This window comes from Amblyomma americanum, chromosome 5 (assembly GCF_052857255.1).
Source record: "Amblyomma americanum isolate KBUSLIRL-KWMA chromosome 5, ASM5285725v1, whole genome shotgun sequence".
Lineage (NCBI taxonomy): Eukaryota > Metazoa > Arthropoda > Arachnida > Ixodida > Ixodidae > Amblyomma > Amblyomma americanum.
In genome coordinates this window covers 117,150,014-117,165,748 of record NC_135501.1, presented here as the reverse complement: position 1 = coordinate 117,165,748, position 15,735 = coordinate 117,150,014, and the positions used below count along the sequence as shown (strand labels likewise).

Genomic DNA, 15,735 nt, shown 5'->3' with positions numbered 1-15,735 from the left:
TAATTCAGCTACATTTAATGTTATAATGCAGTTGATGGTGGTAACTCTTGTCACTGTGGCATGTTCGATCATCTGCTTAAGGGGGGAGAGTACCTCATGAGCTGCCGGTATGAAATTTTCAATATATCTGAGCGTCTATTCTATTGCCTCAAGTTCTGAAAACTTGCGTGAAACGCTCCAAGTTATACTTAAAAGTATGCTGCCCATCTGAAGTTAAAGGACAAACAATTTTCGTGCTGTGGCGCTTTGGGAAAGGTGCACTTACAAAAAGCCTGTTGCCTCCGGAGCCACGGAAATTCACATCAATGGTCTTTATTATGTACACTGTTGACTGACGTACCAAGCGATACTGGACAAAATAATTTTTTAAGAGGAAAGAGTTTTCGAACGCAATTTTTTCAGACATCGTAAGATTTTACTACAACAATCAGTATATCCCCCACTCTGCTGTCGGCAAGCTTGCATTTTTTTGCTTTAATGTTTTTTCTATCTTCAAATAAATTCCCCATTCGTTTTCTCTGGCAGTCCTAACGGCTCGATGCGAGCGATGGAAAAACGCAAATTGAAAAAAATCGACCATTACCTTCAACATTTCCATAACAGGGCATTAACATTAATCCGATATTCAAAATTTTCGTCCAAAGAAAGGTGTAGAAGCCTCCAAAAAAAGGAATTTGACATTTTGTTTATGGGACTTGCTTCAGGGATTTCTCTAAATAAAACTTTTATTCCTATCCGGATTTTTCTAGCTCAGTAGACGCAATAGGAATACATTTAAAAGTCCTTAGATTTTAATCTGATTTTTTTCAGAGTTGGCTAAAAATGTTCCCGAAATTCACGAAAACTGCGTGTCTAGAAATCGTTGTTTAAACTGTGGCAGCGCAATCACAATGCTAAAATGTCACTGTAGTGGTGGCGTACATGTTTGTTTTTGAGTGGTTCAATCCCCAGCGCCACCCGGTATCCACCGGTGATAATATAGGCACAGACTTTGCCCTTGTTTGGTGCTCGGTTTCTTTAGGGAGAATTGCTTGGGAAAGGGGTCTCTGGCTAAACCTTGAGTAGACGAAGAAACCCTTTGGCAACAGATCCCTCAGCGCTAAAAAAAATTCATCGCGGCCGACATTCATAAAATGTACCTGGTGGCTAATGTTCAGCATCGTTTACTTGATTGGTTTATAAAACCTTTCCTTGCACATTCTTTCATCTTCTAGCTCTCGCATTTTGCGATGCTACGAAATACACTCTTGATGTCAAGTTGTTGCCCATGCGGCCGAGCACCACACTGCAAAATATATCTGGGGTAGCGTGCAGGCTGGCTCAAAACACGCGCTTCTTTGGCGGATTGGAAGAAAAGCAAGGCACTGTTGTCTTCAGGAATATTCGGAATATAGCAAACAACCGCATTGGTTAGGAAACTGCAAAAACTACCATACACGACTATGATATGCTTAAGGGTGGATAGTACTTCGTGAGCAGGCGGCAAGAAATTTTCAATATATCTCAACGTCTATTCTATTGACCATTCTTTCGAGTGTTTCCATGGCTCGAATCGAGCAGTTAAGACTAAATAAATCCAATTGGTAATGCCCTGGACGATAGTAAAAATGATAATAGAAAAAAAAAACGATCCTGCCGACGGGAGATGAGCCTATATATTGATTCTTATAGCGAAGTCTACGATATGTGAAAAACTGACTCATAAATCTAAGTTAACGTTAATAAATCTTTCCCCTTCAAAAATTCTTTTCTCCAGAATTGTTGAGTATTACACACTAATCTACTTTATTACATTTTCTGGCATGGACCAACCTCCAAGGTTTCCTTTAGAATATTTGCGGAGTGGCCAACTTCCGAATGCTACCGAATTTTCTTCTTTAAAAATGTGGTTCAGAAGGTGGAACGTTTTTATCAGATACTCTAACCCTAGGCCACGCAGGCACGCGTTACGGCTTTGTTAAAGCGAGGCTTTATATGTATGCTGTGTGGTCGAGCAGGCCGCTGTTTCTAACACAGCCACTGGCGGAGCTTGCGAAACCCATGTTGGTCTTCCCTAGCTTCCGTAAGGCTGATGAGCGTCATCATGGTGGGCAGGTCGCAAGTGCATCATATCTAGCAACAGGGGACAGTATGTCCACAACCTGGTTGGCACGTTTTAATGACGTCACCTGACCTCTATCGTCCAATCGGAGATTTTGGTGACAGAGAAGCATGAAATTTTCTTGAAGGCAACCTATATGCTATCGCATTAAAAAATACTTTGAAATTGCCCCATTCCTTGTGCTGCGGTGCATTCTCCCCATCTTCGTTTATCGCTATTTTCATGGGGTAACAGAAAACCTTCGCCAGATAAGAAAAAATTACGGAACATCAATTGGGCGGAAGCGGATGAATGCGATCGCATTCTTTCAGTCGCCAATCTGCTCCAGCATTGATTATATTGGAATTTTGATTCTGCCACAGTTATGAGTTCCACTTGCCTGTTCCACTTACGACTGTGGAACCAGGCGAAAGGTGTCACTTGATAGACCTTGGCGAGCCCTCATACCACTACCGGCGCAGTGGCGCAGCATTTAAGCTATGCGCGAGAGAACTGGCTGGGGGCTGTTGTAAAAGCAGCCACCGGTGTGGTTTGTGAGACCCAGGTTGCTCTTCCCGAGCAATGCGAGAAGGAAAAGCTGCCGCGAGCCTCAATTTTGCACAAACAGTTCGTCGGAAGGGGGGCTACAGTATATGCTGCATGTTGGCCTGCGGTTGTTTCAGTCAGTCATTTTCGAAGCCATTTTCATTTTTGCGGAGCCAGTTACCGTCCGGTGTCTCCCTCGTCTCTCCTACAAGTGGAGAGGCATGGCAGAGGGTAATCGTTAACAAATGGCAAATCCCCTCAAGGCCGCCTTACAGGTGAAGGATTCACACGGACGCCACCGATGCTGCTAGACACTTCATGGCGTTCCTAATGCATCCGCGCCGAAACCCAGTGCCGTCCGCGGTTGTGCAGAAAAATCCTCACTGGCTGCTGGGCAGTGGCGTCATCTCTGACATTACCAGAGCTGAGAAACAAACTTCGTTTGAGGGCCGTTACGTCACTAGTCCGGAGAATGTTCACTTTTTGAAGGGAACTGATGTTATCAAACCGGCTTTGTCATCATCAGGTCAAGTTCTTAGGGCCGTAGCCTCTGCCTGCTAGCCGTGGCAGGTGTTTTACGAGAAGAACAATCTGGGTCTCAGAAGCGCCACTTCCGGTGTAGGCACCAACATCTCTGAATGCTATCGCATTTCAAACGCATAATAAAGTTTTGAACAGATGTTTCAATGCAATGCAGTTTCCGGTGTCTACGTAAGAAAATTTTCTGCTTAATCAATGGGTAACGTGGTCTTGTGACGCCTACACAACCCTCCCACTATCGCTACTGAAAGTTTCCATATGGTGTGTTCCATAACTCCGTAAGTTTCCGTAAAATATGTAGGAGTCAATATTGTGCATATGGAGTCGGTGTGGACTATATGGAAGCACATATGAAAATTGGCGCACTCTATAAGACGTCATGTTAAATGTATGAAAACCGCATGGAGATTATGTAGAATTCTTGTAAATTCCTTACAGAGGGGGTATGGATTTCCATATATTGTGCCATATCTTATGCACTCCTTATTGCCATAATTCCATTCGGGCGGCTAATATAAAACGTTTCACTAGGAGTGGAAGATGGAAACCTGGCCACCGGATTGTGTGCAATTTCCCTACCGTGCCAGAAGGCAGGTGGTCTCCCACCCAAAATTTCCATTTTGTCCAATCCCCAATATTTGCAAACTAGCTCTGAAATGTGAGAAGTAGAAAAACCTACAAAACGAATTATGGTGGATTAGTGAGCGGGTAAAGGTGGTTTAGTTGGTCGCATTACCATAATCACGTATGTAAGCCTAATGGAAGATACTAGAAGATTCTAGGTGGTGATTCATGTCGCATAAGGGCAAATAATTTTCACGATAAAACCGCAGGAACACTGTAAACTCACTACATTGCAGGCATCCTAATGTTATCATAGTTTGTTCTTATAAAATGTAGTTAAAAAGACATGCTTTTTTCCTCTCGTATATGCGGGCCATTCAAAAGAACGATAGGAGTTCTGGAGCAAGCAATACACTTATTATTGCTAGTGTACAGATCCTGGAGGGCACTATGATGTCGCGTTTTGTTCGGGATGCGGCCTCTTGCTAAAAGAATTTTCTGTACGAACATGACGAGGAAACTCCTTTAAACTTTTCTTAATGAGGATGAGTAGCTAATATATGGGCGCTTCGAATGTTTTGCTATACAGCAGGGAGAGTTTCTGTCTGCTCTTTTCAGATGCTTCCAGGTGCATCAAGGCTATTTTTGCTATCTTTGTTAAGGCAGTCTCTTTGGAAAGGGCTGATGTTTAGTGCCCATGTTCCGATTCATTTCGGCTAGATACCTGATACTGGATATTATTACTTAGGGTGGGCTACACGCGTCTCAATAATTAAGGAGCGTAACGATAATAGTTATAAAGTAAAGTATTGAATACCAGTTAACAGGCGTGGTAGTTAGAATTTCTTAGCTGTATTCTGATATATTACACTACTAACAATGATGTGCCGAAAAAAGCGCTCTTCTGACTGAAAAAGCCTAGTTATAAAAATAGAGTAAATACTTTTGTGAAACACCCTCTATACGTTCGATATCTTTGATCCCTATTTCGATTTAGAGATTTTGAAAATTTCGCCGCCTCCGAGCTTTACCGCTTCCATTTACGTAATATAATAAAAAAGGTAATTAATAATGTCAGTTATATGGCCCCGTTGAACTGTACTTGAATTGCGGATTTATTGTTCAGCTTGCTATACGATCTGCCTGCTTAGAATGGTACTACGTGTTTGTCATGAATTTCAAAAGAAAACTCAGTACAGAAGAAAAAAAAAACGGGAAGATAGTGACATGCGAGTAACAAAAGTCATAGACACTACGTGACGAACGAACCGTGTTGACTAATTGCAGAAAAGCTACGGAGAGATCAAGGCCAGTCCTGTCTTCGAAGCGCCGAGTCCACAAGGCTGTGGTCCATTTCAGAACCCAGAGAAAAAGGTGGCCTCAACTGCGAACACAATTCTTGACTCGAAACGGATGAAACTTGAGGGCTTCCATCTCGACGGCAACGTACCAAGTGAGGCTTCAGCAAACTTTTTCAAAGCGACGGAACACCCCAATATGGTCATTTCCAGTAGGTTCCTCCCTCTTTGCAGGGAAGGATACGGCGGTATTAGGACACTTGAATGTGCGTGCTTATTTGTTTTTTTCCTAGTGCACGCTTCTTGTATTCTCTGTTTACTTGTAAAGGCCACTGCATTTCAAACGGAAGTCGTCCGTTCGATCATCGAAACGAATTTCGCTTCTGTTGCTGTGCTAAAGTGCCGCATACCGTGCGGGAATTTTTAGCCCGTAAGAAAACTGCGAGGACAGAAGGAGAATGTGTGGTTTCCAATCGCAGTCATGTAGGTAATCCTCGGATACACTCTCGTGTGTAATCTTTCGAACTGCTCCTACCGTCACATCGTATGCATAATGTAGAGGGGTGATTACGCGGGGCGAAAACTGGAGAGCACTGCAGTCTGCTGCATCGGAGAAATGCGTCGGCTTTTGCATTTGAACGTCAGGAAGATTTTTGCAAGTCATTCTTCTCCAACATGAGTACACATCCCCAACACACTTTACCGTTGTACACACCACAACGCGTTCACTACGTCCCCCTCTAACACGCTTGTACCGACATTTCGTGGCATATGCGTTGCCATCCCGCGTGGCACACATAGGTCCTGTGTTCGAACCGCGCTGCCGGCTAATTCCTTTTTTCGAATGGTCATTTTCGTGCGGAAACGCTTTGCCGAAACACTCTGCTGAAACTGCTGACAAGCTCTACTGACAGGTCGTGTACACGCCACTCATGAGACAATAAATGCTTTCGCATTAATAAAGTCAAATCTTATCGCAGGGGCTTGGTTAGGAGCCAGGCGCTTGAGCCTGTGCGGTTCGCTGGTGTATTCGGCTTCGTTCGAGCGCAACTATATTTAGTGAAAATCGGCACCTGCTTTAAAAATCTGATTTATTTCCTCCGATCAGAGCTGCTCCCGCTCTCTAGACAAGTCTGGTCACCTCATAGCTCTCGCTTCTACGCGCATTGAGCCCAGCGCCGGCAGCACCTCCTGTCGTCGCTTTTGCGAAGCAGCGACGGGGCTGCTCCCGCTGGCTTGTTGCCGCTGTCCCCTGGCATTTTGCTAACGCGTGTCCCGCTGAAACTTTATATAATCGGAAAAGCAATAAATGAATCTCACTGGTGGGTTTAGCCTTCCTGTGTGAAAAAAGGGGCTATTCTGAGGATTTATACAGTGTGCTTTCTACTGTCTGCGGTCACACTTGACGGGACAGCGAATCACAGCACCTAAAGTTAATTCGTAATGCACCCGTAATGAAAAGAAGGCTATGTTTGCAGAACACTTTGAATTTGAGCAAGAATGCGCCAAACCTTGGGGCAACTACCACCGGCACCCACAGGCCATTGCTGCTGAACCACTTTTGTCGCAGTTCTGCGAGGCTATTATTTTCCTCTATTAGCTTAAGTGGTCACTTAGTTCGTAATACACACGATGTCATCGTCTAGTCGAAAGTTTTCATCAGCACGGCAGAAATTATCTGAACTATAACACGAAATTTGTCTGTAGGGTATTGTAGCCAATGTAACCAGAACCTTAGAGAGTTGAGCACAGCTATGTAGATATCCTGCCAGCAACGAAAGAGAAGTAAAGGCTCAGGAGCAATGCAAAAGGGGTAATCGGGTGTTAAGGATCAGGTTATAGCAGATCTGCTAAAAGACTGAGGGGAGATTGTTCTAGAGAAACTATCCACCCTGTGTACGCAATGCGTTATTATCCCGAGCGTGCTTGAAGCTTGGAAGATTGCTAATATTATTTGTATAAAAAAACTCGACGTCAAGGGCTTGAAAAATTACAAACAGATCAGCATAATTGCCCTTGCCTACAACGTATTTACTAAGGTAATAACAGATTATTATCCCGAGCGTGCTTGAAGCTTGGAAGATTGCTAATATTGTCTCTATAAAATAATTCGATGTCAAGGGCTTGAAAAATTACAAACAGATCAGTATAATTGCCCTTGCCTACAACGTATTTACTAAGGTAATCACAGATAGTCAATACTTAGAAAGCATTTGACTCAGTGGAAACATAAGAACTCATTCATTCATTGCGGAGGCAACGTTTAAAAGGGCATGTGAAAATTATGGAAGATATCTATAACGAATGCACAGATACCGTAATCTTCCATAAAGTCCACTATAAAATTCTAAAAAGGAAGGGCGTCAGGTAGGGAGACACACTCTGGCCACTGCTGCTAACCACCGGTTTACAGGAGTTTTTCCGAGCCCTTAATTGGGAACAGTTGGGGAAAATGCCTAAGTAATCTGCGACTCGCTGATGACATTGCCTTACTAGGTCACTCAGAAGATGAGATGAAAAGCATAAACAATGAGCTAGACAGGTGGAGAAGGACGGTGGATCAAAAAATTAACAAGCAGAAAACCAGTCTAGCAAGGAAACAGCAGTTCACAATGGGTATCGAGGTTCTGGAAGTGGTAAAGGAATAAGCCTCTTTAGGACAGGTAGTTACCACTGATCCGGATCATGACACGGGAATAACTAGAACAAGAATGGGATCGAGCGCATATGATCATAAATGGCATGCAATGGATCTCAGATCATGAATGGCAGTTAACCAATATCCCTCAAATGAAAAGTATTCAACAGCTGCATTTTACCAGTACTTACCTACGGGGCAGAAACATGGAGGCGGACGAAAAATGTTCAGCCTAAGTTAAGGACAACGCAGCGCAATATGGAAAGAAAAATCACAGATGCAACGTTAAGAGACCGCAAGTGGGGGGAGTGGGTGAGGAAACAAACGTGGATTAATGACATCGAAGTCGAAATCAGGAGGAAGAAACGGCCTTGGCAAGGTCATGTAATGCGAAGGCAAGATAATCGCTGGTCCTTACGGGTAACGGGGTAGAATCAAGAGGAGGCAAGCGCAGCAGTGGGCGGCAGAAAGTCAATTGTGTGGGTGAGATCTCCGAAAAATGACAGGGTTAATTGAAGTGACATGGGAGAGGTGTTTGCCCTGTGGTGGGCGTCGCCAGGCTGCTACAAATGACTAATGTGTTCAGCTGGCAATGAATGCCAAAAAGTCGCGATTATTATAGCGAAATCATTATATGCCTCATGTGACAGAAAACCTGTCAGCGGAAGTTGTTTTCAAAATATGTCCGTAGGAAGTGGCACGTCTCACCTGTTCAAAAAAGAAATTAGACTGCATTGAGTTTCGAACCCAGGCTCTCTACGTACCTGGTGGGCACGCAACGCAAATGCCGCAAAGGTCTTCTTTTTCTTGGTTGCATGGCAATCAAATCCGCTAAGCTAACAAATGCTTTACGAACGCGCATACTATAACGCGATGCAGACAAACATTCTCATGTCATCGTACCATGAACTCCACCGGCACATAAAAATTGCGGGAGATGTACACATGCGTCAAGAATCGGCAATCATTCAGGCGGGCAGTCCTGCGCTGCATAGCCCCCCGCACCCCCGCACCAAGGCGCACTGTTCGCTGAGCAGGGACTTAGATGAACAAGGTGGCTCTTCGTGTTGATCTATCATGCGGCTCTTCCATGGGATAAAAAGTCCAATAAGCGTTAACCTATCGCACAGAATACAGGAGTATTTCAGGACAGGAGAGAACCTTATACTGTAGGGTGAGATCTGAATGTCCTTTTTGATTGTTCAGTGTAGCATGTCCCAGAAAAACGCTGCATCACGGCACCACACAAAGCAATGGTAGATCGTCTCTGGTTGTTCGCATAGGCAAGAGTTCAGGGATCATGGCACAATAGTCCCCTATTGTCCTCGAACATAGCACAATAGTCCCCGACCATGGCACAACAGTCCCATGGCACCGTAGTCCCAGACCTTGACGGTTAGAGTAGAAGTTTGCCACGAAGGGTCATTGGTTCAAGCGTGCTAGAGGGACACGAAGTGAACATGTGTTGCTGTGTATGTAATGTGTGTTGGGGATTTACGGATCCTGAACAATGACTTGCAAAAAGTTGCTGACGCCATCCAACGGTCACCTGATGAGTGTCACGTGACAACGATGAGTTGCAAGAAAAAAATTGATGACGTTCAAGCGCAAACCTCTTTCGCCCTGTAAAGTTAGGAAATAAAGTTACTCTGATTTGATTGACTGAATGCTTTTGCATTTCTCCGATGCAGCAGACTGCAGTTCTAAGTTATTCGATGAAACCCAGTGTTACGAATTCAAATACGAAATCAACGCCGCGTACTCGTTTGCACATCATTATCAGGAATTCGGGGCAAGTACTTCTAGTCCGTGTGGCTGCCACCATGCAGCGTATGTCTTTGAACATAGAAAAATGGCACGTCGACACCATTTGTGGCATTAAAAATTGACAAGTACAGACGTAGTGCGCGCTAGTGAAGCGCTATAGGCCGCTAGGCTTAGGGGCACTGGCTAGGCGCTGTTAAGAATTTCCGGTAATGGAAACCTAAGTGCAAATTCTAAAGTTTGCAGGAGCCAGCACTACTCGAAAATTCGTGGCGCCACTGTGAAAAACTAGATGAAGGTGAAGTAGGTGCTAATGTAAAGTCGTGTAAAAAGATCAGCACAAGTGATCCATTATTGGTACAAACTAATCTCCTCTGGCCGTTCTGCGGTTCACGAAAACTCCAGTAACAAGCATTGCTGCCATTACTCAATCTTCAGTCTTCCGGCACGTCTAGCAGAAAGTCGCAAAGAATTCTTAAGGCTGGCTCACGTGCAAACAACTCAGCGAATTGATCAATTGAGTGGCGCGCCACTGCGAAAAAATTTCAATCTTCTTGGAGTCTGTTCGCTGGAGCCGCTTGAGCCACCGCCCCGACTCTAAACAGGTTTTCGCTTCGCGGCGGCAGGATACGCTAGCGTTTTCGCTTGCATGCGAAACAGGCGTCCGCTCCTGCGTTGAGCGTCGCCGTTGGCCTCGGCGTAACGGAGCAAAAGAGAACATCGGAGGATAAGAGAGAGAACGCAGAGTGCAGCAGAGGCGGGAGGACGGCTGTTGCAGAGTGAGCAAAAGGCGGAAAACGGAGGAGGGAAGTGCGACAGCTCCACTATGATGCGGTTGGCAAACGCGAATATTGGGAAATTGCCCCGAGTGCCATGGATCTCTACGACTACGCGAGGAGGAAAGTGAAGGAGTAGTAGGTAATGGTGGCAGAGGAGAGAGCAGAGTAGCGCTATGGTCGTTGGCCAGAGGCGTGGCTCATGGGCAGTGGAACACTGTCACGCTGCCCAATTCGAAACCCAGAGCAGCCTCCGTTCTGCACTGCGTGTTCCATATGTGGTCTCCTACGGTCTCAGTGCCGCAGTAGCGGCGCTCAAAAATCGCGTTAGCGAGAGGCGGGTTTGCGCTAACGTTGCGCTAGCGTTTAGTGCCTTCAGCGTGGTGCGGAGCAGCTGCTGCTGCCGGCGACGCATCGCGCCGGCGAAACCAAGGGGGGAGGGGGAGAGTAAATCCACGTCCAGGGATGAAGCGGAAGAAGGAACGCCCAGCGAAACGCAGCGGCGAAAAGCTGACTGCAGCTCGACAGGGCGAATGAATTCCACGCGGCTAGCGGTAGCTATCGCGTCACTCCAGGTTTAACCAGACCTAAACCACAGCCTTTTTTTTTTCCGCCCCGCCATTGGTCGGTCACTTCTGCGTTTTATCTTTTTACTCGCGACTTCTAAAATACAACATTCCATGACTCGTCGCACCCTATTTTGTCATAACTGTTGCCAGAGGAAGAAAAAAAAAACTTGTTGCTTTAAGACTAAAATTTACATTAGGTATATATATATATATATATATATATATATATATATATATATATATATATATATATATATATATATATATATATATATATATATATATATATATATATATATATGGATGGATAGAAAGATAGGAAGATAGAAAGATGGATGGACAGATGGATGGATAGAGAGATAGAGAGATAGACGGCACGTTTATTTGTGTCAATTGGCATAAAAAAAGAATCAGGCCTACATAAGCCTCGGGCGGCTTATTTAGGCCTGGCAGACAACGAACAATATAACAAGATTATATCAAAAGGGACAAAGTTCACAGTTTGCACCGTAATGCGATAAACTCTTTGTGCAGCGTAATGCGATAGACTCGGCGATAGCACTTAGTCACGCGCGGCGCATGTGCACTAGGAACCGCACATGATGCTACATTCTTAGTCTGGATCCACCTAAGGATGCACTTAGTACGCAACTCTTAAGCGCCTGTTCGTTGGCTGAGCCGCGTTGCCGCCGTCGGTGTAACCGAGCGAAAGAGGGTACCGCCGCTTGCTCATAGATGGCGCTAGAGTGGTGCGCGCCGTCACGATATATTTCTGCAGGCATTATATAAGGAAAATAAATTTGAAATAACGCGGCAGGGGATTACAAGTACGACAACTGGTCGAGGTACACGAAGGATTAAGGCAAGCTTCTCCTCTATCACTGCTGCTGTTCGTTATTTATATGATAAATATGGAAAGAAGGCTACAAGGAAGCATACTAGGTTACAATCTGTCGTATAGATTAGGCGGAAAGGTTTTCGAGCAGCGACTGCAGGACTTAATGTGCGCGGACGATATTGTACTGTCACCAGATAGCCAGAAAGATTTCCCGACTCTGGTTAATTACTGTGGATACGAAGGAGGCACTCTAGGTTTCAGTTTTAGAGCAGCTAAGTCGGGTGTGATGATTTTGAATGATAAAACTGATAGCTGCTTGCAATACAAGACCAGGAAAGACCACGAGTGGCCTAATACAAATACCACGGGGTATTAGTAAACAAAGGGCATATGTACACTGAGAATCACGAACAGTCACTTATAGCAAAACTGTGAAGATATGCCGGGATAATGACACATAGGGCATTGTGAGGGTACAACAAATATGAAGTACTGAGTTATTTCGAAACGAATAATGATGCCGGAGCTTGCTTTCGGGAATGCGGTTCTTTGTTTAAATGCAGGAGTTCAGTCGAGGTTAGAAGTAAATCAGAGGGCTGTTCGAAGATTAACACTACGTGCCTACGGGAAAATCAGAAACGTGGCAGTACAGGGGAATATGGGCTGGGCATCGTTCGAAGCCCGGCGAGTACAGAGTAAAATTCTATGCAAAGAACCCATGAGGAAATTGGACGATAAAAGGTGGGCAGCTTGGGTATGTAACTAACTATACTGGAAGAGCATTGACTCACATTGGCGGAAAATTACTAGGGAGCCAACCAGTAAGTATGCAAGACACGAGGACGGAGAAAGAGCATTAAACGACAGGATAAAACGCGGAAGATAAAAATTGGATAAATTCAATGGAAAAGACGCATAGTGTAGAACAATAGCGATACTCGAAAAGGCAGATCAGAAAGGAAGCGTTTTTTATAGCTCAAGAGGCTTTTCCCTGCTCTTTGAAGGTAGATTAGGATATCTTCCCGACGCTCTAGGGTTTAGAGATAAGAATAGTCATGTAAATAAATGTGCGGTGGTGATGAGCAAAAAGCCTTTGGAAGATTGTTGACTCAAAAGTAGAGAGGTGACAGAACGTTACAAGCGCAGGAAGACATATTTAAGGAAAATAACGAGTCCTAATAACAACATATAACACAAAGTTAAATAAAAAATGAAGGAAAAAATTCAGCATGGTGGCAAGTGCCATCACCCCGTTTCAAAGGGGACGCTCCTGCTTTCCATCCATCAGGCGCGCCGCACACGCCATCACCACTGCAAGAGCGGAGGTACGGAGGTTAGGGGAGGAGGGGTTTGCATGCGGAGGTCTCCTCTCAGTCGCGCCACACTCCGCTCCGTGGCGCGCGCTGCTTTGAAAAGGGCTGCATGCGACAAATTGTGCACGTCGGTCGCGCCATTCACGGCATTGCCTGCTAGTATGAACCGTCTGCTTAAATGCGCGAGAATGTCCCGTTCCTCGCCGCTACTCTGACGACCTCGCGAAACACTTGTGTCGACCTCGTTACCGGGTGCACAGGCGGAACGTATCTCCATCCATTTCTCCGGCCACAAGGCCACCTTCATGACAATCAGACTGGTAAAGGAGTGTTACCTAAAAAGGGTACATACATGCGCGTAACTCTCAGTTCTTTGCCTCAATATATGGCAAAATAAAACACCTACAGAGCTGCGCTCAAATTTCGCATTAGTGAGCGCCGTAAGCATCCGTAGAATTATTTTAGCAAAATGTTCGGGTAAGTGCAACGGTGATTCACGTGTTCCTAAAAGATGAACAGTATTTTCGAAATTTTAGCTGGAACTGTGCCTCGCATATTTTTACTGACGCAGCGCTTCTCATATCCTTAAATGAAGTGGTACTCCAGCCATTTTGGGTTTAACGCTTTTTCTTTCTGTCAACGTTGTCGCAGTTGCTGTCGCAGTCCCTGATAGCCTTTTCCAGGTGCCTTGTAAACATTAGCTGGAGTTGATAACTCATTAATGGAATTGAGCTATCAACTGAGCATGCGAAAAGTGGTATAGAGCAGGAACATTTCTATAATAAAACTAAAGAGCTGAGGTTCTGTGAAATCCAGACTTTTTCACACCTTGTGGGCTCTTGGCACTAAGTCGAGTCATGAATGCTGTTCAGGATAAACTAGTTATGGATAAAATATATACCTTTAGTCAGGTGGAATGAATTATTCTCAACTGGATTCATGTTTCGTTTTAGTGCCAAAAGCCTACAATATGTGAAATACAGTACATCTTAAGGCCGCAGCATTGGCCTAGTCATTTAAACATCCGCCTCGCATGCGGGAGGTGCGGTGTTCGATTCCCAGTGCCGCCGGGCACCCGCCGCTGATGTAATTGGTACATGCTTTCCCCTGCCGGGTCCTCGGCTTCTTTAGGGTGCAATGCTTGGGGAATGGGTCGTTGACCTAACCTTGAGTAGAAGGAAAAAACTTTCTGACATGGCGCTGCTTGGCCACAGACGCCGTTGCGCCATAAAAAAAATTCAGCATCAAGATATACACCTTCTAATATGTATGTAATATTCTGGCGACAAACTTTTTAAATTAAATTTCTCCGAAATTGCTGTTATGCTGCCAAATAACAATAACGTAAGCTTAATCATATCTATACTTAAGTCATGGTGCTGCAGATTGCTTTGTTACAGAGCTTGAGTATCCAAAGTATGTTTCATACCAGACTCACAGTTAACATGCTACTTCTCGCTTGAGTGCGGTGTGTGGTCCTCCACCTCCGACGACGAGCGTTTTAATTGAAAGCACAACCTAATATGTGGTGCCTGCATACATCTCGTTTTCGTTTTCTTATTAATTCCTCAACTGACAGTATGCAACTTTAACTTTGTCTCTTGCATGTGACAGACACTGTAATCTTAGTCGGAAGAGGAGAGATAAAGAGTCCAAATGGCAAACCGCTCACGTAAGTATAGAACAAAACCATCTTTGAAAAAATAGGAGTCGTCTGCGCTCTCTGGGTATATTAGTGCTGGAGTCACTTGCTCTAATTCAGTGCTGCCGTGTATAGATTTAAGTGCTTGGCACTGCTGCTCACGCTTCTTATGTACTCCAGGAAAGTAGCCTAATTCGGTTTTACAAATCTGCATCATTCCAACTTCCCTGGAACCATACTCTTAATGCAGTTCAAGACAATGCGAAAGAGGCAGCTATGCGGTCGCAGCCGCAATAGACAGATAAGCACCAGTGTTGTAAGCGTTAAAAAAAGTAACTAAATACGCTACTCGTTACGCTAAGAAAAAAGGAACGCGTTACCGTCCTAAGTTAGCCACAAAAAAAGGTAACGCGTTACCGTCACCGAAAAGAAGGAACCGCACGTTCCTCTGCCGTTACTTCATGGCCATCAATTTTAATCAGTGCGTCTTCGTTTCAAGAACGCATAACAATTTTATAAATCTCATATTTTACATAAAACATATAGCCCAAACAATGCTTTCTCCCGAAAACATGATTTAACGATAATATTTTGCACAAATGTGCAGGTGATTAGCAATTTTATAGTGGCCTAAAGTTGCCTATTGAGCTACATGTGATGGCTTCTAACACTGACACATCGTGAAGATGTTTTATGTCACATTAAACTCATAATAACACTTCATCCTCAATTCTAACTTTACAAAGGAATCATAGCTGGACTCTTGACAAATTTACAGTAATTCTGAAAATTGTGATGTCTCAAAATGCTTGGCATGCTTCCACTGTTTAGAGAGTTGTGCGAGTGAGTAGTTTGGGAAAGAGAGCTAGAGGAAGGGAAGTGCATGAATGCGTGTTCGTACACCTCTTCCGTGCTTTATGGGTCTTCTGTCCAATTCTTTTAGCTTGGTGCGTCATCGAGGGCAGGTGTTTTCTTGCATGCATGCGAGCCGCAACAAGAGCCCTCGAGAGCACCGGCACATTTTGTTTGCATGCAACGTCACTTAGTGATCTGCGCTTTTTTAAAGCAGGCCATTGGGGGGGGGGGGGGGCAGTTGGAATAAAAAGTATCTAGTAACGTGACATCTCACGTTACCGAAAAATGTTAACGCAAGTACGTTGCCCGTTA

General features: G+C 44.6%; 1 protein-coding gene across 1 annotated transcript in view; it reads left to right on the top strand.

The window, feature by feature from the left end:
- The window catches only part of LOC144134953 (uncharacterized), a 120,296-nt gene that overhangs the window by 42,998 nt on the left and 61,563 nt on the right, over positions 1–15,735 (top strand). Inside the window, exons 10-11 of the mRNA XM_077667740.1 lie at positions 5,018–5,183; positions 14,541–14,598. Of these exons, the coding sequence (XP_077523866.1) occupies positions 5,018–5,183; positions 14,541–14,598 (224 nt within the window). The remainder of the gene's footprint in view (positions 1–5,017; positions 5,184–14,540; positions 14,599–15,735) is intronic.